Source organism: Nelumbo lutea, chromosome 1, assembly GCF_056320005.1.
Source record: "Nelumbo lutea isolate HS-2025 chromosome 1, American lotus-T2T, whole genome shotgun sequence".
Lineage (NCBI taxonomy): Eukaryota > Viridiplantae > Streptophyta > Magnoliopsida > Proteales > Nelumbonaceae > Nelumbo > Nelumbo lutea.
The window spans coordinates 69,654,868-69,680,837 of NC_142684.1; the positions used below are offsets into that span (position 1 = coordinate 69,654,868).

Below are 25,970 nucleotides of genomic sequence, written 5' to 3' on the forward strand. Positions count from 1 at the left end.
TTCTATTCATCTGGTGCCGCAAAATTGTAAGTGGTACCTCATTAAATTAGATGCATGCTTGGATGTAATGTCAACTGTCCCCAAACTCAGGACGAGTTCGTCTTCGGTCAGGGCAAACTCTCTTCGTACTAATATGTTTTATTTATAGAAAGATATTTCCAACGCAAGGTTGGAAAAGGCTGTTAAAACGGTGTAGTCATGAATTTGCCCTGACTGAAGCCGGTCTCACTCAGGACTTGCCCATGGGCTAAAAAATTCTGTGTTCATCTTTTCACGGAAAAAGAAGCAGAAAGAAAAAGCAGAATCTTGTAATATAAAGAATTGAACTGTCTTGCAAAATCAACTTGTAACTTGTAGGCGCACACCTAATATTCAGAAAAGGATAGATTTTATATTGATAATTTACTCAACTACATGCCACCAACTATTTGTATCTATTTAAGTGCCATGCTTGTGAAGTGGTAAGAGCCATGCCAGCCCACATGCAAACAACATGATAATGTTTTCAAAGAAACAGATTCATCACAGAGATGTTAATATTAACTTTCTCCTAATCTTTTCCTCGGGTTTCCATCTTTTTGTATTTCTTAGGTGGTTAGGAAATTGACTGTAATCCAAAGATGCTAAATGAGAAAACCAGAACCCAGGGCCTTGGCATCAACTACAACAGACTCCTTGCCACTGACCAACAGAGGGTAGATTTTCATTTTGTTCATAAATAACCAAGTTGTAAACGTAATAACATCTACCAATCAAAACATACAAAAAACCAAACAAGTATCTGTCAGAACAGACTAGCTGCCATCAACGCCCTACATCTGCACCTGCAAGCAACATTAACGACAAAACCCATCAATTCTTTTTTTATTCGAATTCATAGCAAAAACAGAAAGGCATTACTTGTTCGAATCAAATGCATTTACCAAATTCTAAAATTGCATGACTCCAGACCCAGGGTACAACAAAATCAGATAACTCCGGGCACAATAAATCCACACCCCTGGGATATGCATATAACCCACTAATAATTTTGTTGGAAAATAAGCACAACGAGAAAGGTTTCTTTGGTGAAATCCAACTCATATTATCAAAATATTAGGATTTTGGGTTATCACTTATCAAACCCGTCAAATTATGGGTGAATGTTTTCGTTGTTCCCACACCTGAATTGATGACTGAGGAAAGATGGTGGGCTGCTGCTGTAGAAACCATGGAGCGACAGATTGGGGTTCAGCAATCTAATTTGGCAGTGGAAGAATAATCAGATCAAAGTGATTATCCAAGTAAATAAAGGAAGTAGTGCCATAGAAAGCCATTACCCAATGCTCATCCCAGCCATAAATGCTACATGGGTCTTGGGAGGGAGAACTGTATACAGACCTAGCCTCCAGTATTACTGTCAGCTCGATATTTAACCATCACATAGAGCAATGACCCTCAGACTAAAACTATCAGAACAGAAAAAAGGGACATTCTTCAATAGATCATGCAGATTAGTGCAAGGTTCAAAGTATTGATACTAGGGGTGTCAATGGACCAGTTTTGGATCAGACGGGTCCAATCCAAAATCAATTTGGACTGATTGGATGGACTGACAAGACATATTGAATTGGACCAATCCAGACTTAATGGTCCAAAGTATTTATTGGATTGGACTGGACCTGGTCCATCCATAATGAATTATATTGGATTGGATTGGATTGAGCTAATATACAAGCACTCACAAACACACTGACTAGGATGTTACAAGAAACGAAACACACACACACACACTAGAGATTTTTAGTTACTCAAGTCCAAATGGAAATACATTTGCAAAATTAAATATAAAATAAAAAGAAATATTAATATAGTCAAAGGAACATGAGAAGCAAGAGAAGGATTCACTCTTTTTCTCCCCCCTCCCCCAGGAAAGGTTACAAAAAGAGAGGAAAAAAAACTCGAATTGATTTTAAATTCAGCCTTTCTGTCAGGAGCCATATTTCTTTTGGATAATTAACAGAATTTTATTAATGATAATAAAGTACAACAGAAAAGAGGGAGGGTGCAATCTCTTAACCCTCCTGAGATTGATGATCATGTTACAACATTGCCCAAAAAAGACTATCTCTGTCAAGAGCCATATTACTATCCAAATACAAGTCCTCAAAACATACAATGTCAAAACAAAGACCAACTAAGTGATGCAATTTGGGCAGACCCAGATTGAGGATTTGTTAAATTTTGAAGGGGCCCAACCCAGATGCAGTCTAAATTCTTCAAATCTGCACCTTCAAACTCTGACCAAAAGTCAACTGAACCTTAGAATGGATATCATCCAAGTAACTCAATTCAATTATAATTCTATCATTTCCAGTTTTGCCATTTATCCATCTCAGAAAAATTCTTGAACTCTGTAAGTTACATTTTCTGCATTTTTCTTTGATCAATTTATAAGGTGTTTATCTTTATTATCCCTATCATTTAACAAAAAGGAAAAAACACTATTTATTATGCCTATCCTGTTTTCTAACCACCCATCTAAAGGGGCCCAGTCATTAATATCACATACAGAATAAACATACACTTCGTATAGAGATTAATCATTATTATTGACTCCCATGAAATATTTCTTATCCAGAATGTTAGCATTCACAATATTCTAGAATATTTATTATGTTCATTTTGATCAGTAACTAAGAACAAAAATACTCAAGTGAACTCAACACTTTGTGCAGAACAACATAGAAGCAGGTCACAAAAGAGAACCATTAGATTACAAGCTTTGAGCCAATCATACGAAGGTAAAAGAGAAACCATGCACTTTATGTAGACTGGGGTCTATATACTTTGACCTCCATGGCACATGGCACTCGCACATTAAAACCTAAGTATTTATGGTATTCAAGCACATTTTTTCAAGTTCTCCTCAAGGATAACCAATAAAAAAATAATGAAGCTTTACAGAATCTAAATGGAAGTGGCTACTAGCAAGGAAGATATTAAGTTATATATAAAAACTGAACGTGCCCAAGTAGAGAGAAGCTGGTCGCAAAAAGGAATAGTTGCATTACAGGTTAAATCTGCATATCAGAGACAGGGAATTGCAATGTTAAAGAGATTATACCAACCAGACTACAAGATGTTATGACTGTTTGAAGAAATGGTGTGCCAGCATCTCGGATATTCCCAGTGCAGAAAAGCTTTCACATCCAAAAAGTTCTTGAAGCTTTGCATCACATAGTATCACCATTGAATTTAGAGGATCCTAATAGATCAGGCAAAGACACTAGTCATGCTACAGGTTAAATCTCAATCGACCATTCATTTAAATGGGAATCTAATAAACAATAAAAGTGGGAAAATTATCTGAGAGCTCATTCAAATACAGCTTCAAGTATGTAGGAAGAAAGATGGGTAATATACCATCCAGGCAGACGGACAAGACATTATCCAAGAATAGCATACATAAAACATGTACGATAATTGATTGGTACAAAGCAAAATTTCTTTTTGGGCCAAGGATTAGTGCTGCCTCTAAAAGGCTAGAAATATTAGTGAATGTCCAAAAATCAGTAAATAAACTGAATTTGCACTCTTGATAATTGAAACCACAACATTCCCACTCAATGAAACCACAGGCAATGAGGTAAGGTGATTTTGTTTTAATGCATATTCTGCTTTCTTATTTGCACAGGAACAAGGGCTCAATCAAAAGCATGGGGACTACCTTCTATGACTTTATTGTGATGATCATGTAATATGCTTAGAGATTATTCTAAAAATGCATATTACCATTTCAGAATTTCCAAGGAAGTATGCACATAACACCCATAAAGCAAACCTAAAATGAAATAAAGATACAGAACTAAGTTCCAACTTGAATATATTTCTTGGAACCCAATACAGTATACCTTAGTAAGCAACAGATAATCTTATAATAGAGATGTTTTATGGGTTTTCCTCTTTTTTTCCATATCACACCCGGGAAGGAACCTTATAATAGCGATTAAAATCCTAGATATGGTAAAGAATTATACTCCTGTCCACCCACCTCCAGATGGTTAAGTTTTATGTAATCCCAAACACGTTTTAGAGCCTCCGATTGGAGCATCTCTCTTTCTTCAGTACCAAAAAACATGGCAAGTGCATCAGATATTATCAAAAGAGGTGGAGCAGCTTCAGTACTTTCAGTTGTGGATTCCGCCTCTAACTTGACCCGCTTAGAATCTTGACCTGGCTCTTCTGCAGGCATGAAACTGCATGTATTATACATCATACTATCACATGAACTAAGGATTTTGCATCTTTAATGGCATACATACTTGTAGGTTCAAGAGGGATAATATGCTTTGCCAGAAGTTTATTCATCTTGAACATGTCGGTACAGTCTGTCTCAAACACTAAACGCAGTGCATCATCACAAACTATCTTTCTCTTGTTACTTGGATCTTGGAGATTGTGTTTCCTTATGTAAGCCCATAGCTGTTTCACAATCTGAAAAAATTTATGGTGCCATAAGGATCCTCCTATGTGTCAAGGAGAAAGCTAATATATTTAAATATGGCAAGGAAAACTAATGAATTAGGGTTTTGGAATAAGAACCTGAGTCCTTGGCATGGATGGTTCACCAACAATCGCTTGTAGTTCAGGTGAAACACCACAAACCTTGTTTAGACCTCCTGGGCCACCTCTTCTTTTTGTTCCAGCTGGAGCACTGCGATAATGAGATACTATATGAGCGGAAGTAGCACAGATAACACCTAGTTTCAGATTATAATGACCAAAGTATCAGCGCATTTGACTGATTTATGTGAACCATAATATTTGGACATGCCATCTGCAATTGCACTTGCATATACAAGACAAATATGCACAAAGATATTATATGAGTAAATCAAATAACCTTAGAGCTTTAAGCTCCAATTATTGTGAAAACAACAAAACAGTAGGCATATACGGGTGAAGATAACCTACCAACCCAAACCAACAACTGTAATATACATAGATGGCATAGAAGAATATCTAGATAAATAGGAAAGCAATCAAACTACAAAATATGCCTGATGAATTATCTTTCACAGAAGTCAGTCATGTAGCAGATGATTAGTCCAAATTTGTGGAGTTAAACCCAGATCCATGAATAACTATTTAGCATTGAGGCAGATCTGCATAAATGGTCCTTCAACATGGCAACCAGATGATAAAGGTAGAAAGACAATATCAATTTGGTCGACTAAAATTGTCCATTGAGTTGTGCCAAAAGTTTGTTCTCTTTAATTAGACAAGTTGCACGGTTGTACCAAATTAGACAATAGAACAAGTACCTATCAATTTAACTATCAACTCTCAGTAGCACTGGTTGCACTCATCAGGCCATACAAACTTTTGAAGCCAGATGCTGAATGCTGACTTGTTAATACATGGGTCGTAATATAAGTAGGAGCCAACAAAAGTTGAAGCACTACCGAGTTCAACCAATTTGGAAGCCAACCTTAACGTCCTTACAAATGGATAGCTGGAACTCGGCAGAGAACCAAAAAATGGTATTCAGTTTTCAGAACACAAGTATCCATCGTGAAATGAAGCAAATCAGGCAAGATCAAATGACAGAATAAACATAAAAAATAATGAAATTGATAAGGGATAGATGAATAGTAAACCCCCCACCCCCCCCCAAAAAAAAAAACAAAACTAGGAATAGGAAGAACTTCTACTCTTATCAAAGCAACCATAGGCACTCGTAGCAAAGTTCCATCATTCGGATCCTCAAAATACGAAACTATATTTCATAAAACCCAAAGGTCCACTTGGCTGTGGAAGAATGCCAGTAAACAATAAGCTTAAAGCCCTAATTTCAGAACAAAATGGCCCCAGTTTCGCGTTTCAATACAGAATTTGTAAATTCAAATTTCAAAAAGGCCAAGAAGAAAACAAGAAATCTAAAATTCAAAGGGGGGCAGAAAAACTAAAGTCAACATTTCCGCGGCGAATTCAAAATAAAACCCACAACAAGAAAGAAGGGAAAAAGTGAAAAAGAACCTTTCTTTCGGCATTTCGGGAGCGGGTGCAGCAACGTTCTGAACAAAAGCATCGGCCTTCGTCACCGGAAGATACTGCGGAGGCGGGGGCCGGTGCGAGTGCGAGTGCGGCTGCGGCTGTGACTGCGGAGGAGGACATCGGAAGTTGAGCTCCCCGGGGCGGTGGTGGGTAAGGGCGAAATGGTGAGGGATTTGGGGGTGGGTGGTCTGAAACTGAGGGTGGTGCTGGAGAGCAAAATGGTCTTTGGGATGAGGATGGGGTTGGGCATGTGATCGGAGGATAAGGTCGATCTGGTCTCTGATGAATCCTGCCTTGTGAGAGAGGTCTAACCCTAGCTTCACCTCCAACTGTTGAACGACGCCATTAACGGAAGTAACAGTGTTAGGGCCAGACTGACGGAGCAGAGTCTCCACCCCGTTTGCTATTTCTTGGTCCGACACCATTGCTAAGGCTGAAGCTTCATATATTAACAGAAAAAACGGTTCCCTCCCTAGGCACTGCTCTCTCTCTCTCCTCTCTCTTTCTCTTTCTCTTTCTCTCTCTCTCTCTCCCCGCTTCTCTCTTTCTCTCTCTTTATATATTGAAATGACAGGAAAACCCTTGACTATAATTGAAATTTGTCAACACTAGCTAGATGACAACAATACCCTTGACTTATCCGCAACGGAAAGGGACGTCGTCGAAGACGATGCAAGGGTAAAGCTGTAACTGAAACTGTTGAAGGAAATGTATACCGTATACGGTAGTTGTTATTGAGTCAAATGACGTTATGACGTCATTTCGCCAAGACAACATCGAAGGTGATTAGTTTCAAATTACTATAATACCCTTCCTGTAACACGACTCCACTCCACATCCCAAGGCAGTACGCATGGCTTATTTTTACTGAAAGAATTGCTTTTTCCGGGGAGCAGATTCAGATTTCAGATAACACTTCACTATTTTCTTTTCCTTTCCTCTCAGACATTTTCCTTTTTTTCTTCTTTTGCTTTTTGTTTTTGGGTGGATTCTCGGAGACATTTTGCTTCCGTCGAATCAAATCGGGAGCCGTCCCTTTCGTATCGAATCTAATCTCTCTCTCTCTCTTTGTAGTACGGATGGTAGGCAGGGCAGATGACGGTCGAGGTCTGTCTCTGGTTGGCGCTTGCCGCTCTACCTACCCTCGGTTCCATCTCACTGTTCTCTACTGCCTGTGGGTCCACCTCAACTTTGGAATTGGGCTCAGACCAGATGGGCCTGGACCAAGGCCGTGCCTGAATGCAAAATTTGCATTCAATTTCACATGTTTTATTTGTAATCATAATTTGCAACTCTCACATAATCATCCATACCTTATTCCAATTATATAAGGTCATCTATATGAATCTTGTGTCGTCAATTGATCAGAGAGCAATATCTTAAATTATTATGTTATAAGTATATGCAAAATACAAGTGGGATTTTTTGTTTACCTTTATTTGATGCAAAATTTTCATTTACATTTGACACAAAATTTGTATTTGTAAATTTGCAACCCCAAAAACTAGTGGGATTTTTTTTTGTTTTGTTTTTTTTTTTTTTTTTTTTTGGGGGGGGGGGGGGTGAAAAGAGGTATTCATTAAAGCACAGAAAATAGAACTACAACAAATAAAAAAAAAAATAGAGAGTAACAAAATAACTTTAGTAAAGTTCAAAGACTTGACCGATAGGAGTCCTTTGAAGCAAGCCAGAACTTCCCCTTGAACCCAAGTGAAGAGGATGCAAAGAGCGAACCACATTTAGCAACAAAACATCTACATGACTGTCACGAGCCAAAAACACCAAAACTAGCAGACCCGACACTTCTGAAAGCAACATCAACATTGATTTTTTATCCAATCATCCTTAGGAGGCACCACCAAAACTAATGGAAATTTTGTATCACATTCCTCTCGCTTTCTTGTAAAGTGGGAACAACATCATTTTACTCCTATCATTATTTCCGCCACACAAATAATTTTCCTTTTTCTCTCACATAAAATGGTCCATTTTAATTGCAATCATATACATACTACTTTAAAAAGTACAAATAACCTCAAGAATATTTCTATAATTTTGTGATGACAAAATTTACCCCTTTATATTTAAATTTATTGATAAAAAAATGAGGGCAAATAGGATAATTAGTTATTGATATTAAATGAGGTGAAAATAGTTAATTTTAAGATATTCAATACATTCAATTATTAATTTGCATTCACCTTCATTAAATCATATATGTAAGGCTTCTTTGTTTCTTCTCATCATTAAATTCTATAATTAAATACATACATAATAAATTAATAATATCAAAAACATAAAAACTTATACTATTAAAATCTACCTGGAAAAAAATAGTATTTTCATCTAGGTGGTGGTAAGAAATTAAATCATTTGGGTTAAATGAATCAATCCATGTTGTCACAATTAAATAATAAAATTCAAAAATATATAAAATGCAAAAAAAAATATAGAAATTAAAAAATAAAACATTTTTAACATTATATACTTGACATATTAAACAATAATAAGTATGAGAAACAATGTTTTAAAAACCAACCTGAAGGCCAACTTGCTTTTGCCTTCAAGTCACAGATCACCAATTCAAATCTCAAGGTCAAACGAGTCAAATCGCTATGTGTCAATGCTGTGTATATGTGTAAAAATACATATTTTATCAATAAATAGTATAATTATGTTTTACATATATTACATATAATATATGTACTATGTTACATTTATTTATGTTTTTTAATTCCAATTAATTTTTTTTATTTATAAAAATATTAAAATTTGCAATTTGGGGCCAAAAAAAAGTTTGCACATAATTAAGTGCACAACCTACGACTTGGTTATTGGGTCGAATGGGTCAATGGTTGTACCGCCCAAGTTAGATAGTTTTTAACAAAAATGGAGAGTTTCAACAGCACCAAACCTAGAATTAAGGTTGAGTGACGATTCGAACGATTTAATCAGCCAGGTTAACAACAAGTTGAAAACATTGATGATAAATAAGAAATGTTTTTATTAATGATGGAAATGAAATGTAAAATTTAAACCCAATTGGAAGTAAAACTATTTTGCTATTATCTCTCATTAAATCTTATATCTAAGGTATATTCTCTTATTAAATCCTATATTTAAGATATATTTTTCTCATCATTAAATTGAACTAATTAACTTCACAACATTAATTTTAATTTTTAAAAATAATATAAATTTTAACTTTTAAAAATAAAAAATACAAAGAATCACAAAAATAAATATTATACATAAGATATAATGTTATATATTTATAAAAAATAAAATTTTTGATACATATTTAATATTATACATTCATTATATTGAACAAAAATAAATATTATACATAAGATATAATTTTATCAATAATGGAAATGCAATACAAAATTTAATGCCAACCTATAAATCAAACTACTTTTCTTTTTGGACCGTGGATTAGTGGTTTGGGTCAAATAGATTAATCAATGATCCAACTTTTCAAAGAAATTCATGGTGTCATAATTGAATAAATAAATATTTAAAAAATAGATAGAACACAAAAGATAAAAAAGTACAAAATTTTTTCAAAGACATTTTGGAATGTTTCTAATGTTATATAATCATCATATTAAATAAAAATAATTGTTAAAATAAAAAATATTTTTATAATGGAATACAAAATCTAGTAACAGCAGCAGCAATAGTAGTAGTAGTAGTAGTAGTAGTAGTAGTAATAATAATAATAATTGCTATTATAATTTATAATTTCTATAGGTGCACATTTAATATAGGTATTTAAGTTTATTTTTTACCATATTGTTACTTTTATTAATTTTTCAATTTCTATCCTAACTAAGATATATCTAAAATTCAAGTAATTAATATGAAAAAAATTAAACGTGCAACGCACGTGCTTAATTACTAGTTCCTCCAAAACGAATAGATGCATGCTTTTCAAAAAAAAAAATGCATAACTTGAAAGAAAAGTTTAAAAAAAATCTTGAAAGAAAGTGAATCAGAGTTTGCCACACGTTCCTATACATTTACTCTATGAATAGACGAAGCCAAGAGGGTTAACCATTCAGCCTCATATTAGGAGATAAATTGTGTAGGGCTGCAAGTCAGGCAAGTTGGTCTGGGTTTATGGTCAACCCAGGCCCAACCCTAAAACTTGGGCTTAAGGCTCAAGTCTAGACCGAGCCCAAGGTCAAGTCTGATTTTCCCAACCTAAGCTTAGCCTACATTGTAATTTGATGCACTTGAGTTAGGCTCGGGCTTGGGTTGGTCAATGAACGCAATCCAAAATTTTATATATATATATATATATATAAACATGTATGCAACATTTAGGTAGCCCGAACCTGGCCCAACTATATACATTTATATACACATATGTGTACATATGTAAATGTTGCATACATATTTACATATATAAACAAATATATCTATATTTCGGGCTACCTAAGGATTAGGCCTAAGTCCGACCCGAAAAAAAAAATATCCCAACTTCTTAGGCCCAAGCCTAGCCCTTGTAAAATTCTAGGTTGGGCCAATTCAGGCTCAAGCTTGGCCCACCCAAGTTACACCCCTAAAATTGTGATTATGGGGATACACTTGTACGCTAACTAATTTAAGGAAGTGTGAAATGAAAGGGAAGTAAGTAGGTATGACTAGAAGAGAACACAGGGAAGTAAGTAGGTATGAATAGAAGAGACCATTTACCAATGACTCAATAATTTAGAAGGTGTTCTATATCATGAATGAGAAATTGGTGGGTGTGGACACCACATTTTTTTATTCCATGTAACTCATATACAGTTTATAAAAGTAATCTACAATTGATCATAAATATATAATTTATATGATAAACAAATTTAAAAAAGTATTTGACAATTCAATATTAACTAAAAATATTAATTTCAACAAAAGTTATAATAAATTAATTTAAAAACAAAATTATTATTTTATTAATAAAATAATAAAAAAATATTTAAACAAACAAAATAACAAATTATTGCAGGATAAGCATAGCACCAAACTATTTATGCAAACTAATAACCCACTGGTTTCCATACTAGTTGTAAGACAAGCATAGCATCAAAATATTGGTCAACCGGTTTCCTGAAATGGTGTATGGATAAACCACCAATATTACAATTAGTACTTAAACAAAAATAATAGAACCACCATTATAAGAGAGATAAGAAGAATAGTGCAAAGTATGTTGCACTCATAGCATGCAAGAAACATAATATCCGACTTATGGAATTCATTATGCCTCCGTACTTATAATCTCTACATGGGTTTACCTAAGCATCACGTTCAATTAATTCATCTACCCATTGAAATGAATTTGGGTGATTCTCCTATTTTGGGCAACGGAAGAAGCACCGTCCATAATTGGCATTGATTTTTGCCATGACTAGTTCCATTAATCCCTTACCACATGAGCACATTGGTGTGCGTATATGTCCAGCTATCACTATATCAATTTATCAATACAAATGCAATAATGAGATAGGATTACTTCACCCAAACAAAGAAAATAAATTCAATGTACCACAAGTAAATTCAAAATGTTTCAAACATATCTAATATGTTAACCATATTATCTAAAATTCGAATTAAAATTAAAACTGAAACGGTTCAATTTTGTGTTGTGCTCACATCATATTTGCTATATTGTCCCTAATATTGGTTATTTGTATTTTTGCTTGTTCATTCTCCCCATTAGAATCATTCCCATTGGCTTTGTTTGAATACTCATTAGTCATGTCTTCCATTGCCCATTGATTGATGTCTTTATTGTGAATGTCTTCCTACTTAATAAAATTGTAGGTGATTAAGCATGCCAAAATAAGGTGTTAAATATCTAAACCCTACAAAAAACCATATGCAATTGAATAAATTAGACATAGGTAAATAGGAATATACTAACTAAAAATGTCAAAATAAATTACCTACGGGAGGATGTGGGAATTCTAAATGTCATTGAGAAATTGCTTCTACAAATACCCTACAGTCATGTGCAAATCCTTCCCAGCCCACGTAGACGTAAATTTCATGTCAAACATATATACAACCAACACATTTGTGATGCAACACGACTTCCTCCCCCTATATGGGATTTGTTTGTCCAAAGGAACCCATGCACTTATATGGGTATCATCAATTGCACCAATACAATCCTAAGTGGTCATATACATGGTCAATATATAAATAATACATGACATATATATAGATATATAAGACAAAAATGAAATACCCGAAATCATGGGTAATATTTCTCCGAATGTCTAATATGTGGTTGCGCTTTTTCAAATGATAGTGGTCGAATCAACTCTCTCCCAAGCCTACAAATTGCTTCGCACGTCCTCCTAAAGTGAGTACTAATAATACTTTTAGAATGTTGGAACCTAATTGCCATTAAACATGTTCACAGGTCGGGACGGGCTTTGAATTTACATTAACAAAAAATGCTCAAGCCTGAGCCCAAGCCCGGCCCAACTATAAAGCCTGAAGCCTGGGCCCAAACCCGAGCCCAACTAGAAATTTGAAAAAAAAAAGATTTTTCCTTTTTAATTCAATTAAAAGTTGTTTATTTATACTAAAAGACCTCAAAACCTAAAAAAATAATGAAAAGTTTCATTATTACTTGAAAAAAGAGAAGAAAAATATGTTATATATACTTTTTTATTATACAAAATATATTTTTATTAATATAATGCATTATTAAGTTGGGCTCTTTTGAGAAAGACCAAGCCCGACCCGAAAAAAAAAAAGTCGGGCTCGATATTTTAGGCCCGAGCCCAAGCCCGCGGGCCTGAAATCTTGTCCAAGCCCGACTTAGATCGGACTGGGCCGGGCTGACCCGTTGGGTTACTTGGCCCATGAACAGGTCTACTTGCAATCAACCAATATCTTTCACTGTGACCAACAATCATAAGAAAAATAGCAAGTGATTCCTCCACTATGATATTTCGACTGTTGGATCAAAGGCAACGATATCTCAAGATATTAGCAAAATTTTTAAATACATGTCTCACCATCCTAATTGTGGCACACACTTTGTCAGGATGCTCTAAGTCATCCAAATATTTCATGACAAATCCATGCCCACTCATCCTCGATATGTAATACAATTGTTTAACAAAGTATGTATTGTGGTATTTTACCACTCCACTAATGAAGACAAATTCAAAGAACTTGTAATCATCTTCATCCCATTCATTAAAAGGGATGTTGTCTATTTCATTGATATCCATAAAGTTCCTGGAAACATACACACATTGTCATACTAATTGAGATATCATAATAAAAAAAATTATCATAATCAAAAAACATGCATAAGCAAAAATCAATACCAATAAGATATCCAATCACTCAAAAAAGTCAAACATAAGCAACAGACAAATAATCCAAAGTTTTCTATGTCTAAACCTTCTTCAGCCACTCAAGCTGGCATTAAGATGCAAATGTCATAAACATTTGTCTCCTATACTCCTTAAATATCTCACTTGCCTTCAAAACTTAATAGACACAATCAACTCCAATCATTAGAAAGTCGTTCACAACATCCATGCATTCCATCACAAATACATCTTTCTTGCATTGTTCTTCATATTCTCTATCCTTTCCGGTCTCTCTCTCTCTATTTAAATTTCTAGTAGCCTCACTCTTGCCTTGCTAAACTCTGCCCAACCATCCATTGTAGTCAAGAAATCAGTTCCCTGCTTGATCCTCTTACCTTTCCTGAAAGATGTAGAGAGTAAACTAGTCTTTGTAAGTCTATTATTTTATTGGCTATCAGCACCCAATTTTTGCTTGGTTCCTTCACCCCACTTCTTTGTACCCTCATTTTAAACCCCAAATCAAGTTGAGACTTTACGAAGCCAAAATCCCCTCTTTTGACACAATTCACGAGCAAATAAAAAACACTGAAACCAATAAATCAATATTGACATCCTATCAGACATGACCCTAAAACTTAAGAAACTATAAATCAGTCACACAACCACTATTCATCACACAAAATCCTTTTTTTTAACAGCCATGATCCAATGCATCCATCGCCTCAAGATCGCTAGGATATAATCAACTAGAAAATCTTACAACTCTATGACAATCAAATGTAAAAACACCAAGGTCTTATTTTGATGGCCCTGAACAATTACCAAGATTGACCATTTCTTTTTTATATCAGAACCATCCACTTGACTCCTCACCATAATCTATGCATACCTAACAAATTTTAACTCAAAATTCCCATGTTTGATCCACCATCAAACCTATATCATATTTCAGCAAATCTTATTGATTAGAGCTTATCATCCATCTTCCCAACTTTATTTAACTAATCAGACTTCATCACTGTGTTTGGAAACCCAAAATACTCTACACATCAAACTTTACAACCAAACTCCTCCCTTTGACCGTTAAAAAAGTGATATTCCATTCCGAGTTGTCTCGTAAGTGACAAACCATTGACCCAAACTAAATCTATCAATCTACTCCTCTAATCAAAGATCCATCACTTCCATCATATTTTGAACATTCAAAAGTGCCTACCCACCAAATTTCAACCTAAAATTCCCCAATTTAACCATTTTATAAAATAAAAAATCTATTTCAGTAAATTTCATTGACCCAAACTTGTCAACCATATATCTCATTGGCCAATCAGACCACACCACTCTGTTCAGAGGCCCAAAAAGCCCCATCATATCAAATTTCACATCCTAATTTACTCGCTTGACTATTAAACTAGGAAGATGTCATTTCGACATGCCAGATCGAATTGCCACCTAATCTATTCCAACCTGAAACCTCAAAAGGATGATGGCTGATGTCAAACCCATTCTTGACATGTTCAAACACTTAAACCAATGAAAATGAGCCTAATAAACCCAAAAAGCCCAAAAACCTAAAGATACCTTCACTTAAGACTAAGAAAAGACAAAATAACTTTTAAAAGTTCATCAATTTTACTACGGCCCCAAATACAAGACTACCATGACAAGTATGCCCCAAGCTACCATTACATGCACAAAACCCATGAAAACCACCCCCAAATTGAAGAAAACTTTCACCAAAGAAGAAAACTTGACTAGACACCATTTCCTTTGAAAAATCTTTACCCATTTTTGTGGAAAAGTTGTCTTCAGGTCTAATCTCTCTTATGAAATGAATATCAAAACTCTTCCCATCTTCTTTTCTATAAATACAAACCCAACTCGAGTTAGAGGGGAGGAAACCTGAGGGGGGCTTTCAGGTGAACTTTGGGTACAGATCTAAAGATGGCAGATCTTAGAAGAACTCCTAACCTCTATAAAACTTTCATTGATGAAAAACCCCTAGATATCTGAACCTTAAACTTCAAAACCACAATTTTTGTTTCAGATTTGAAATTTTCCCGAAATTCCCAAAGCATTCGTCCATATTAAACCTCTATTGAGCCCATTCAATTACTCTTTTGATCAATTTGATTTCTGAAATATCGATGTCAATGTCACATACAAGATGTAAGCCTCTCACCCTATCTGTAGCTTGAGTTTGTGCTTAATGTGTTGCTTGAAATTCTGAAACAATGGAGAACCATTGTTCTCAACTTCTTCTATACTAAGAATAGAGGCAAAGAGGTAAGGGTTTTAGGGAAGTTAGTACCTAAGACCCAACAACATCACCTCAAAACCGGCCTTAGGAGAAATTGAGAACATGTTTCTCCAGATTTTATAAATTTCAACAACTATTTCTGTTTGTGTTTTGCATGAAATAAAGCCTAGACAACTCCTGTATTGGACTGCTATAGCAGCTTGGAGAGAGGGATGCCTAACACCTTCCCTCTCCCAATCCTTTCAGATTTAGAATCTCTCAATTATGTGTCTTTTCCTATGGAGAACAGAGTCACTAGCAAAGACATAAATTGACTTTTCAAATCTAAAAATGAGGCATCATTTTCTCTAAAACGGGTGATGACTCCATTTCTTTGAACCAGCCATGAGCTTTCCGAAGCTCACATTGGTTACTACAATTTCAGACTCAACAAGGGGGGTCTCAGGCGTGGATGCATAAGGCATATGAACATCATTGGGAAAGAGGTTAACAAATGGATCTTGAGTCTATGGGACATAATCATTCTCTTTATCTGATGGTACTTCAACATTATTCGTAGATATGTTTCCCATAACACTAGTTCCAGAGAAGATGACCTTCAACTCCTCCAGATAGGGGTAACCCTTTTTCTTTATCTGCTTTGCCCACCTATACTTCGGCATGAAGTATAGTAGTTTGGTGTTAGCATGCAATTAATTAAAACCCCTCAATTAACACAAGTAAAAGGGATGTAAAATAGCCATACCGTAATCAAGAAGTCACAAGCACTCTCATTAACAACTGTTTTTTTTTTCTTGTCAGTGGATCTATTGTAACTCCTATATGGTAGCATATTTGTTGATAGTTGCTAAATCACTTCTTCAAGTGATGGAATTTGTTTTTGAATTAGTCATGGGTATATGCCTTACTGTGTGTGTTGTTGAAATTCTCAACAATATATTTCCAACCATCATTGTTAAATGTCGAGATTAGTCCATTGTGAGCCTTCACCTAATCTACCATCAATTCAATGAATGTTCGTTCTTCGGCCTCACTCCATGTGGCCAACTCATTGGTCGTTTCTTCATGAAATACTTCAAAATAAGAGGCCATATATGTCTCTAAAATAGGATAGAAATGGGTTATGTGAAACAATCAAATTTTAACAACACGAATCAATATCATTGTACTCAACACGGTTCATGGCATTTAGTAAATGTAATTGGGTCATGGCTGGAGTGAATGATACTTGTCATATCTTGGCAAGTGCCCCTTAAGCTTTAGCAATAAACTATTTTCAATGGGCTGAAAGGAAAGACAAACAATTCTCCCTCCAATGTTTTGAAAGCACAAGGCACAAAAATAAAATGCAAGAGCCAATTGGTGCCTAAGGCACAAGGTGCAAGGTAAAGCATGCGCCTTTTTAAGCAAGGCACAAAATTACAAAAACAAGCTAAAAATATATAAAAAAGCAGAAAATCCAAAAAAATGCCAAAAAAATTTAAAAATTCAAAAAATATTAAACATAATGTTAATAAAAATATAAACGTAAATTTTAAAATAAATGTTTTAAAAAACCTATTATCTAAAATTAAAATAGATAAACATAACATGTAATTGTATTCAAATGAAAATTTAAAAATAAAAGCAAACATATAAAGTATGTTCAAGCGTATAAAACCCACAATCTCTTTTTCTCCTTAATTGCATTGCTTCAAGTAGCTAATGTGATGTAAAACAAATTGCATTCTTGATTATATGAGTTGCCCTTGAGGCAGGCCTGGGCTGAGGCACACCAAGCCTAGCACAAGCCTAGGCTGAGGCGCATCAGGTGCACACCTAGGCCTTTTGAAAGGGGTGCACCTAGGACCTGGGCAAGGTGCATACCCCAAAATACGCTTCGCTTGTGCGCCTACACATGCCTCAAGTGCGCCTTTTAAATCACTGTCCCCCTCCAACAACAACTATGACAACAAACAATAGAAACCAAAACAATTAAAGAAAAAAAAAAAACTACTAGACTTGTGTGAGGTTAGCAAAGCTAATAAGATCTAAAAGGTTCATCCCTGTTTTTCACAAAAATGTAACAACCCCATCCAACATAACTAGTCTATGTTGCAATCTTACCAAACATTAATGCCATAGACAAAAGCATTATAAAAAGTGAACAAAAAAATGGAAAACTTGGATAGAGTTTTTTGTAAATCAGATGAATAGGTAGGGAAAACAAGAAGAAAAGGATGAAAAAAAGTGTCATATAAAGAAGAAACAAAAACAATACAAGAGTAATGAAGAAAGAGGAACAACCAATGTGGATTGAAACAAAAAAGTCACTAAGGGAAGAAACAAGGTAGGGTCGATGATGCTTACTGGTTGATTGTCCTATAAGCAACAGTAGCTCAGCTCAAGCAACACCCTTGAAGAGGTCATCAGATCTGGATCCGTTAATAGTCCATACTGATGGTAGTTTCTTGAGTCAAGGTTCAAGTGGATTTGTTTTTTCTTTTTAATAATAAAAAAAAAAAAACAGTGCTGGCCTGAATTTGATTAAAACACTCGAAGAGAAGTCTTTTAACAGAACCCCTGTTGTGTGGCCTCTAATGAATCATACTTTCAAAATGATTCAATTGTGTTTAAGTGCCCTATGATATAAAAGTGAGTGATATTAGTGAGTCATACTTTCAAAATGATTAAAACGCTCGTAGAGAAGCCTTTTGGTTGGTTCCTTATGATAGAAAAGTGAGTGATATTAGTGTTGAGATGTTTAATGGCATTGTTGACTCCAATCCCATTTGGCTAAAGTGGAAGGGGAGCACTATTATAAGCAAGGGCATGCTTCAAGTCCATACCCCTATTGAAAAATTCAGTTTTCATAGGAATTAATCATGTAGCTATGGAAGGTTGTAGCCATTGCTAATAAGCTTTCGGTCTAAGAAAGTTTATTACTATAAAAGACACGATTTGAAAGTTATCCAAACTAATTTCTGAAAATAAAAGTATTAGAAACCTTGGAGAAGATATTGGACAAGAAAGCAGAGCAATAGAAAATATTAGAAACCTATCTGTTCCTTATACTTTCTTTTTGTTAAGCATAAAGTCTAATGGGTCCCATAGTGTTCTGCTTTATTCTAATTGTTCAAGAATGACCTTTATACTAAGATGTTTCTGAGTTTCCAGTGCATCAAATTAAATTATTTTAAGGGAGAATGACGGTTCAGCCTAGTGTCAGAATTTGTAGGTTCAAAGTACTGTTGGGGTAGGTGTTAGCTTGGAATTGATGCCAATTCACGGGCTGGCGTTTATGTATAGTGTGGGTTGTTGACATTTTGAATGTTTATAGCCTGCAATGAAAATCAAAAATCTGCATTGGGCCTGTCCGTATCACAAGTTTCAGCCGCACGGGATTTCTTCCTCACGAGTTTCAATCACAAGCTCCAAGTTATAGTAGCAAGGGTCATCTCCCTCACAAGTTTCAGCCGCACGAGATTTCTCCTTCCCGAGTTTCAGTCGCAAGTGCAAAATACCTTGTCCTACTTCGGTGAGTGATCAATATTAAGAGTTATCACTTTGTATCTATTTTCACCTTGTTTGTAGTTCTATTAGGGTTTTTACTTTGTATATGTGCACGGTGTTATGGTTTAGTCATTTTTTTTGTGTTTTTAATTTTTTTTCTATATTATTCTTCCTAGAAGTTCATTGTTCGGAAATTGTAGTTTAATTCTCCTTAAGTAAAATGAAATATAATGTTAATGAAATAAATTCTTTATTGTAGAAATGAGTGAACACTTAACTTTCAATTTTGCAATCACCAAGTAATCTGATGTTCGAGACAAAGTTTTATGATTGTTGGAAGAAGTGTATCATGTAGGGAAAATAGTCGAATGCCAAGTCTTGTGGTTTTTTTTTGAATGGGTCATTCCCATCAACCACTTAGAAGAGGTTACTTCACATATGTGCAATGATAATGTCCAAGCATGCCGTGTGAGAGAGCTACAGAAGTTTCTAACTGAGCTAAATGACCGGGTGAAAACTCTAGAGAGCAAATGTGATCAGATGTTAATTGGGATCATGCACATCTTGAAAGTTATTGTTTCTTTTGACTTCGTTTTAATGTTTATGTTTATGAAGTAGGGTATTATATGAGAAGAAAGGAAGCAATGTGTTTTCTACATGTTAGGGTGTTAGTGTATACCCTTTGAAGATTTAAGCTTATGACTTGTAACTTATGGATGGAACTTAAGACTTATGATGACAGCTAAAGTATTTTGGTCTCTAGGGATATATGTTTTGCTTGAAAGTTCTCATAATTTGTGATATTATGCATTATGGTTCTGATATGCATTTGAGTTATCCAGTTGCCAATGTTGGTTCTTTCTTGAATGGCTTATATAACCTATGCTGCTTTAGAGAAGAGAGAGGTATGTTTATAACCTTCTTGATTTGATTTCTCCACTCCCTTAACAACTGCCTTGAATTCAGCATCTTTACTTACTTGAGCTGCAATGACAGTTCCTGATGCATAGAGTAAGTCTTTCCTACTGGTGTAGATGTTTACAAAAAACATGAGGGTATGCCATTCCACCAGAAATGGGAATGGGTTTCCAAATCCACCCAACCAAACAATTGGACCATTCCAATTCTGATTCTAGATCCCTATTCCCACAAACCAAACAAGACCTTAGCTATTTGGTCTGTTATTAGCAAGCTTAATTAAGAGTTGGAAAGCATAGAATTTATCCTATTCTAGAAGGATAGTCTTGAACAAGTAAATGTTCTCTTAAAAGAGAAAACTAATGTTTTATCCATAATCCATTGACCTGATCCAATAGGTTAGTGGTTCAACTTGTAAGGTACCTAATTATTGATCAAGCCAAGGATTTTTTATTTTTTTTTTACCATAAGTGGTTTGAGTTGAAACATACTTAGAAAGTTGTGACAATATATATTAATCTAATTGTCTAATTCACCCACAACTTGAAAACATCAATATGAACTATAAGTAAAAAGATTTGAAGCTAGGCCTTTAGATTGTTGAAAAGACAATAAATCTATCAATACCAATATATGATGCCTCAATTATTTATCTTTAATACATGGGTTTTGATAAGAATCATGAACATTATTATTATTGTTAGGGGTGTTTTGAAATATGGGAATGCAAACAAAGGGAGGAAATTTGTGGAGTGTTATTTTGTCAATGAAGGATAGGTTGAAATATGTGAATGCAAACAAAGAGAAGAAACTTGAACCTTGATTAAGTTTGAACTGAATTTCAAGCACCGAACTTTTGGGCAATGACAGTTCCATAATTGATATGTTTATAAAAAAATGAGAACCCCTAAGTCTCCAACAACCAAAAAATTTGTATCGCATGTTCGTGAAGTGTACAAAAAATTCAACAACCAAAACATTTCAGCACTTAACCACTGTGTACAAAAATTCTTTATATGCTTCTATAACGAATTGGGTGTTGTTCCAACTTGTATTGTATGTTCATGTAAATAAACAAACAAAAATGGTCTAATTGACCCATATGCGAAATTGGCTACATCTTCATTAAAACTCATTGATCCTTGTCCAAATTCTGATGAACTCTATAGGATGATTCCTGCACCATTGGAGGAAAACTAATGTTAAGGAACTCTAGAAAAAAAGAGATTTCACAATAGAATGAGCTAAATGAAAAAGATTTAAGAGAAATAGCAAATTAGTTCCACACGCAACAGTCCTAATATGTACCTAGAACCACTAGAAAATATGATAGTTGTTTCTACTAAGACATAATGTTGATTGGCCCACTAGCTTTTGGGGTTGAAACCATTGATGTTTTCTTTAGAGTTTTATCTACAAAAAAAAAAAAGAAAAAAGAAAAAAAAATCTAATAGTTGTTTTTGAGATAAGTTAATTTCAATTCAACTGAACCTTACGGTGTAGGAATCATATCCAATTTCCACGTAGTCACTCTCATTGAACAAAATAACCCTTCCAGCATCCTAACTATATGATTTTTATAACATCTTAACTATATGATTAAAGTACAGTGTTTTGGCTTTTAATTTATCTGTGCTAAATTAGGGTCCATCCTTTTCTACCCACTAAAAACCTCATGTATTGTTCTAATCATGCTCAACCCAGATGACGGTACCAAGGCATTATCAAAAAAATAAAATCAAATCAAAAATCAAAAATTAAAAAAAGAGAACTAGTAGAGCTCTTTGTTATACAAAACCTAAAATAAGAGGGAGAGGGAGAAGTTTCAAAGATGATCCTTGTAACTCCTAGTGAAGGTAAGGACTGAGGACTGACAAAAAAGAATGTGAATTGAGGGTTGAGAAAGGTTTGCTTTTGACACATGCCACTGTGATCGAGGGAAATTAGAGCTGCACTCAAGAGCTGATACTAATAGCTACAATCAAACGAGCTTCTTTTGATACCCGAGGAGGTGAAAAGGCAATATCATCGATAAACAAATTTAAAACTTCTGTGACCACAAAAGCAAAGCCCCTTCCACGAGGTTGGAACAAAATAATCCTGAGGTAAGACAAAACAGAGGGAAAGTCAGGGAGCCCAAATCACCGAAATGGTTGCCCAAAAAATATGCTTTGATCCTGGAAATCTAATCTGAATCCAGAACTGACTACTATGGATTGCATTCTGCATGTGGGTTTGTCTCCAAGAAAAGAGGGGAAACAAAGAATCTCCAGGAATCATGGGAAAACAATAACAAGTATGTTCACTATCTCAGGAGCTAAAAACGGCATTGAAGATTGGGAAGGCCCAGTAAGCACAAGAAGAAAACTAAAAGAACAAAATATGAAAATTGGAAAGTGATTAGTAGAGAAGAGATCCCAACATTTTGAGGGAGAAAGCAAGCAAGAAAGAGATGACCTATTAACGACCAGAACTCCAAAACAGAAGCTCAAAATGCAGAAGAGAGAAACCCATCTGGTTGAGAGCCTGCCTCCACTCTTTTGGTGCCTGCTCACGAGCATCAATCCCATTAAGAGCTATATGCCTCTATAGAGCTTCTTGCTGCTGTTGTTGTTCAAGTGTTATAGAGAAGAAACAAAAGGTGCCATGGGAGAGGGAAAAAGAAGCTCGGGAATCTGAGAGTTTGCAGCAAACTGATGAGAGTATATTTTAAAAAAGTAGTTGGACTCATTTTTAAAAAACAAACAGATATGTTTAGAGACCGAAGGCAACCCATCATAAGTATGTTAAATTCGTTCATCAACTTGCAAAGTTTCAGGAGATACAAAATTGACAACAGAACATCAGAAAGAGCAACTTCACAAAATTGCTGCAAATTTTCAGCAAAGCATTGTCTTAACAATATCGGTTTGACTATATTAATCATATTCTCCAATTCCACTCTAGTCACTGATATATTTATTGTAAAACCATGATCCCTCAAATCATTTCTCACTACTTCAACTCATTTCCTTTTTGCTTGCCCCTAGGACCCTTTAATTTGCAATAGACCTCTTCTTCTTACTGGTTCCATAGATAATTTTTAATGCATATCACCAAAACATCATAGTCTTCTCTCTCTTATGTTTTTATCACATAACAACGCTACTCCTAGGTATCTATGCATATGCTCATTTCTAATCCCATTTTTTCTAATCCTAACTGAATATTAACCCAATTAATCTGCAAGTTTGTAATTAGTCTCATTTCTAATCCTATTTCTTCTCACAATGACTGCAACTGGAGCATCTCTCTAGGCTTACTTGTAACAGATCTATCATTTGATTGTTTTTTTTTCTTTTTGTAAAGGTATGGTAACTATATTAAAATCGAAAGAAGATACAATAGAGGACTGTCCAGACAGGGTCGATTCAGAAATCAAACTCAAACTCAAGTTACAAACACCAATTGGTGTCATTGGAGCACTACCCACACTCCTAGCCTTTATATGTATGGATGGTGGTATCAATGACCTAGGCATACCCACAAAACATTCCTTATAGCATGAGTGGTGACAATCTGACTAACCTATAAAAGCAACAATTGGGAATGTATTACTTGGTTACTGACTATCAAATTGTAATGGATATGTAGTGGCCTTGTATCTGTGAAGAAACTTAATTAAGTGATATAAGCCTACCCCTACCACTGCCCCCTACCCCTAGAACCGGTAGCTGATGAAATACCCTGCAACAAAAACCAAATCCACAATATCATGATTGATAGCTATAACACCCAAAAACAAACACAGTACAAAAGTTTCCTTATGAGAGCATTTACCTTCTATGTCTTGGATCCTAGTGTGTTGGAACTTGTTGTGGTGGAGCTGGTTGTTGTGCCACTCCTCTAGCCATACTTCTACATCTGCCCATAACATCTCTAGCATGAAACACATGGAGATTAATTTGACTTGATTAGGATTCTAATAACAATGTAGAACTCCCACCAATACCCTGCATCCTCATGCTTGTCTGACCCTCTTGTACACAAAACAAGAATATTATCAACTTCTATTATTTATTAAGTAATGAAGAGAGCTACAAATATCATGAATTACCTGAGGTGGTGGTCCTTCATTGCTTCTTCCCTGACCTTTGCACCTTCTTCTATTTTGCTCTTCAGCACCACAATTTGTACACTTCATCTTCCTAAACCTTCTCGACACATGGACCCCATAACTTACTTCATCTGGCGCCTTCCTCCTAGCTTTCTTTGGCCTACCAGGTTGTTTTTCTAAATGGTGGTGGTTTGACTGGAACACCTTTAGTCCTTGGCCATTGGGATTCATCAGGCACTGGTATAACATAATGATTGCATGCCTTGAGACACCTCTCATTAGTGTATAGTGGATCCACACAGTCATAAATACTGCCATGTTGTGACTGAATGCATGAAATGGCATGGCAACAAGGTAGCCCTGTTAGTTCCCAAGCCCTACAACTATATGTCTTGGACTGTAAGTTCACCACCACTCTTCTCTTGAAATGATCAACCTCAAAATTTCCACTCCCCGCATAGGGCACACTAGTCCCTTGTCCCTTCTTAACTTCTAGCCTATGCTTGTGCATTCTCCAATCTCTTCCTAGCATTAGGGCACACTAGTCCCTTGTCCCTTCTTAACTTCTCTTGTCTTGTTTGGATCAACTTCATCATCTGCCTCCGGATAGTATCAATCAATGTGATTATTGGCTTGTCTCTACAATCCAAAATTCACTTGTTAAATAACACAGAGAAGTTGTTGCATATATCACCACTCCTAGCTTTATGTCCAAAAGCAGCTCTGGACCATACATTAGTTGGCATAACACTTAACCACTGGTAAGCATCATTATTCAGACCCTTCAACTTATCCATATGCCAATTAAATTCTAGCATAGTGTATGACATTCCAGCCTTCCATAAGCAATCCCTCAGATCCTTTCCCTTAAACCTATCCTTAAAGTTAGCATAAATGTGTCTAACACAAAACCTATGGTCACCCCCTAGCATAAGACTCTAAAAGCGCTCCTCCAACCCCTGAAAGAAATTGTGCATTGTACAATTAGCATGAGAACTAATTAATAAATAAAAGAAATTTTAAATTTACATGTGTAAGTCAATGTACCTTCTGCCTATCATATATGTAGGTCCAACCACATTCCTCTAGAGGTCCAATGCAATCACTCAACAATGTCAAAAACTAAGCCCATGAATCCTTCACCCCAACCTCAACAATTGCAAAAGCTATTGGGAAAATTTCATTATTCTCATCCAACCCAACAACATGTAAAAGCTTACCAGAATGAGGTTCCTTTAGATGGTACCCATCAAGCCCAATGATAGGGCAACAACCATCTCTAAACCCATTCTTCATTGCTATCAAACAAACAAACAATCTCTGAAATTCCCCTATACATCTTTAGCCTATACAATCTTGATCACACTTCCAAGATTTATCTTCAGAACCGCTTCACAATAATCCTATAGCTTGCTATATTGTTCAACATGTACACCCTCAATATCGACAAGTGCCTGCTACTTTGCGCGGTAAGCTCTGGATCTAGAAACTTCAACCCCAAACTATCGTAGTGTCTCATTCTGTAGTGCACCACTCCTTTTCCTAGGTGGTGTTTGGTGATAATCTAACCGAAATTTCCTTTATAGGCATAATGTTGCTTACAATTACTCCACTATTGTGGATTAAATGAAGCCAATGGAAATTGGAAAGAAATAAAACAAAAAGGTTTCAGGTACCATAGACTTTTCAAGGGAAAACAGAGGAGAACATAGATTAGGCGGATGCATTGAAAGACTCTCGATCTACCGCTTTCTTCAAGAAGCTACCCTCTTCTAAGACCATCTGAACAGGCAGGAACCCTAACCCATTGGCCATGGCGAGCATCATTTGTTTG

The 25,970-nt window shown here is 35.4% G+C and overlaps 1 protein-coding gene across 2 annotated transcripts; it reads right to left on the reverse strand.

Annotated features, from left to right (window-relative positions):
• Nucleotides 1–502: 502 nt before the first annotated feature.
• Nucleotides 503–6,575, reverse strand: LOC148875158 (SWIB complex BAF60b domain-containing protein). Of its 2 annotated transcripts, none has more exons than XM_088964214.1 (6): nucleotides 6,022–6,575; nucleotides 4,585–4,696; nucleotides 4,305–4,476; nucleotides 4,034–4,224; nucleotides 3,107–3,247; nucleotides 503–824 (listed from the first exon to the last, which is right to left on the reverse strand). In XM_088964214.1, exons 1-5 carry the CDS (start codon nucleotides 6,462–6,464, stop codon nucleotides 3,125–3,127), a joined length of 1,041 nt encoding a protein of 346 aa, XP_088820340.1. In that variant the 5' UTR covers nucleotides 6,465–6,575; the 3' UTR covers nucleotides 503–824; nucleotides 3,107–3,124. The 2 variants fall into 2 exon arrangements, with proteins under 2 accessions (XP_088820340.1, XP_088820339.1); XM_088964213.1 differs by having other exon boundaries at nucleotides 3,111–3,247; nucleotides 6,022–6,574.
• Nucleotides 6,576–25,970: the final 19,395 nt, after the last annotated feature.

Bases quoted from the DNA above. Each gene is read 5' to 3' on its own strand.
- LOC148875158 (XM_088964214.1), bottom strand. From the start codon at position 6,464: ATGGTGTCGGACCAAGAAATAGCAAACGGGGTGGAGACTCTGCTCCGT. The intron at 4,697-6,021 runs GTTCTTTTTCAC...TCATTATCGCAG, and splicing joins CCCGAAATGCCGAAAGAAAG to TGCTCCAGCTGGAACAAAAA. The intron at 3,248-4,033 runs GTGGGTGGACAG...CTGATCTATTAG, and splicing joins TAAAACTTAACCATCTGGAG to GATCCTCTAAATTCAATGGT.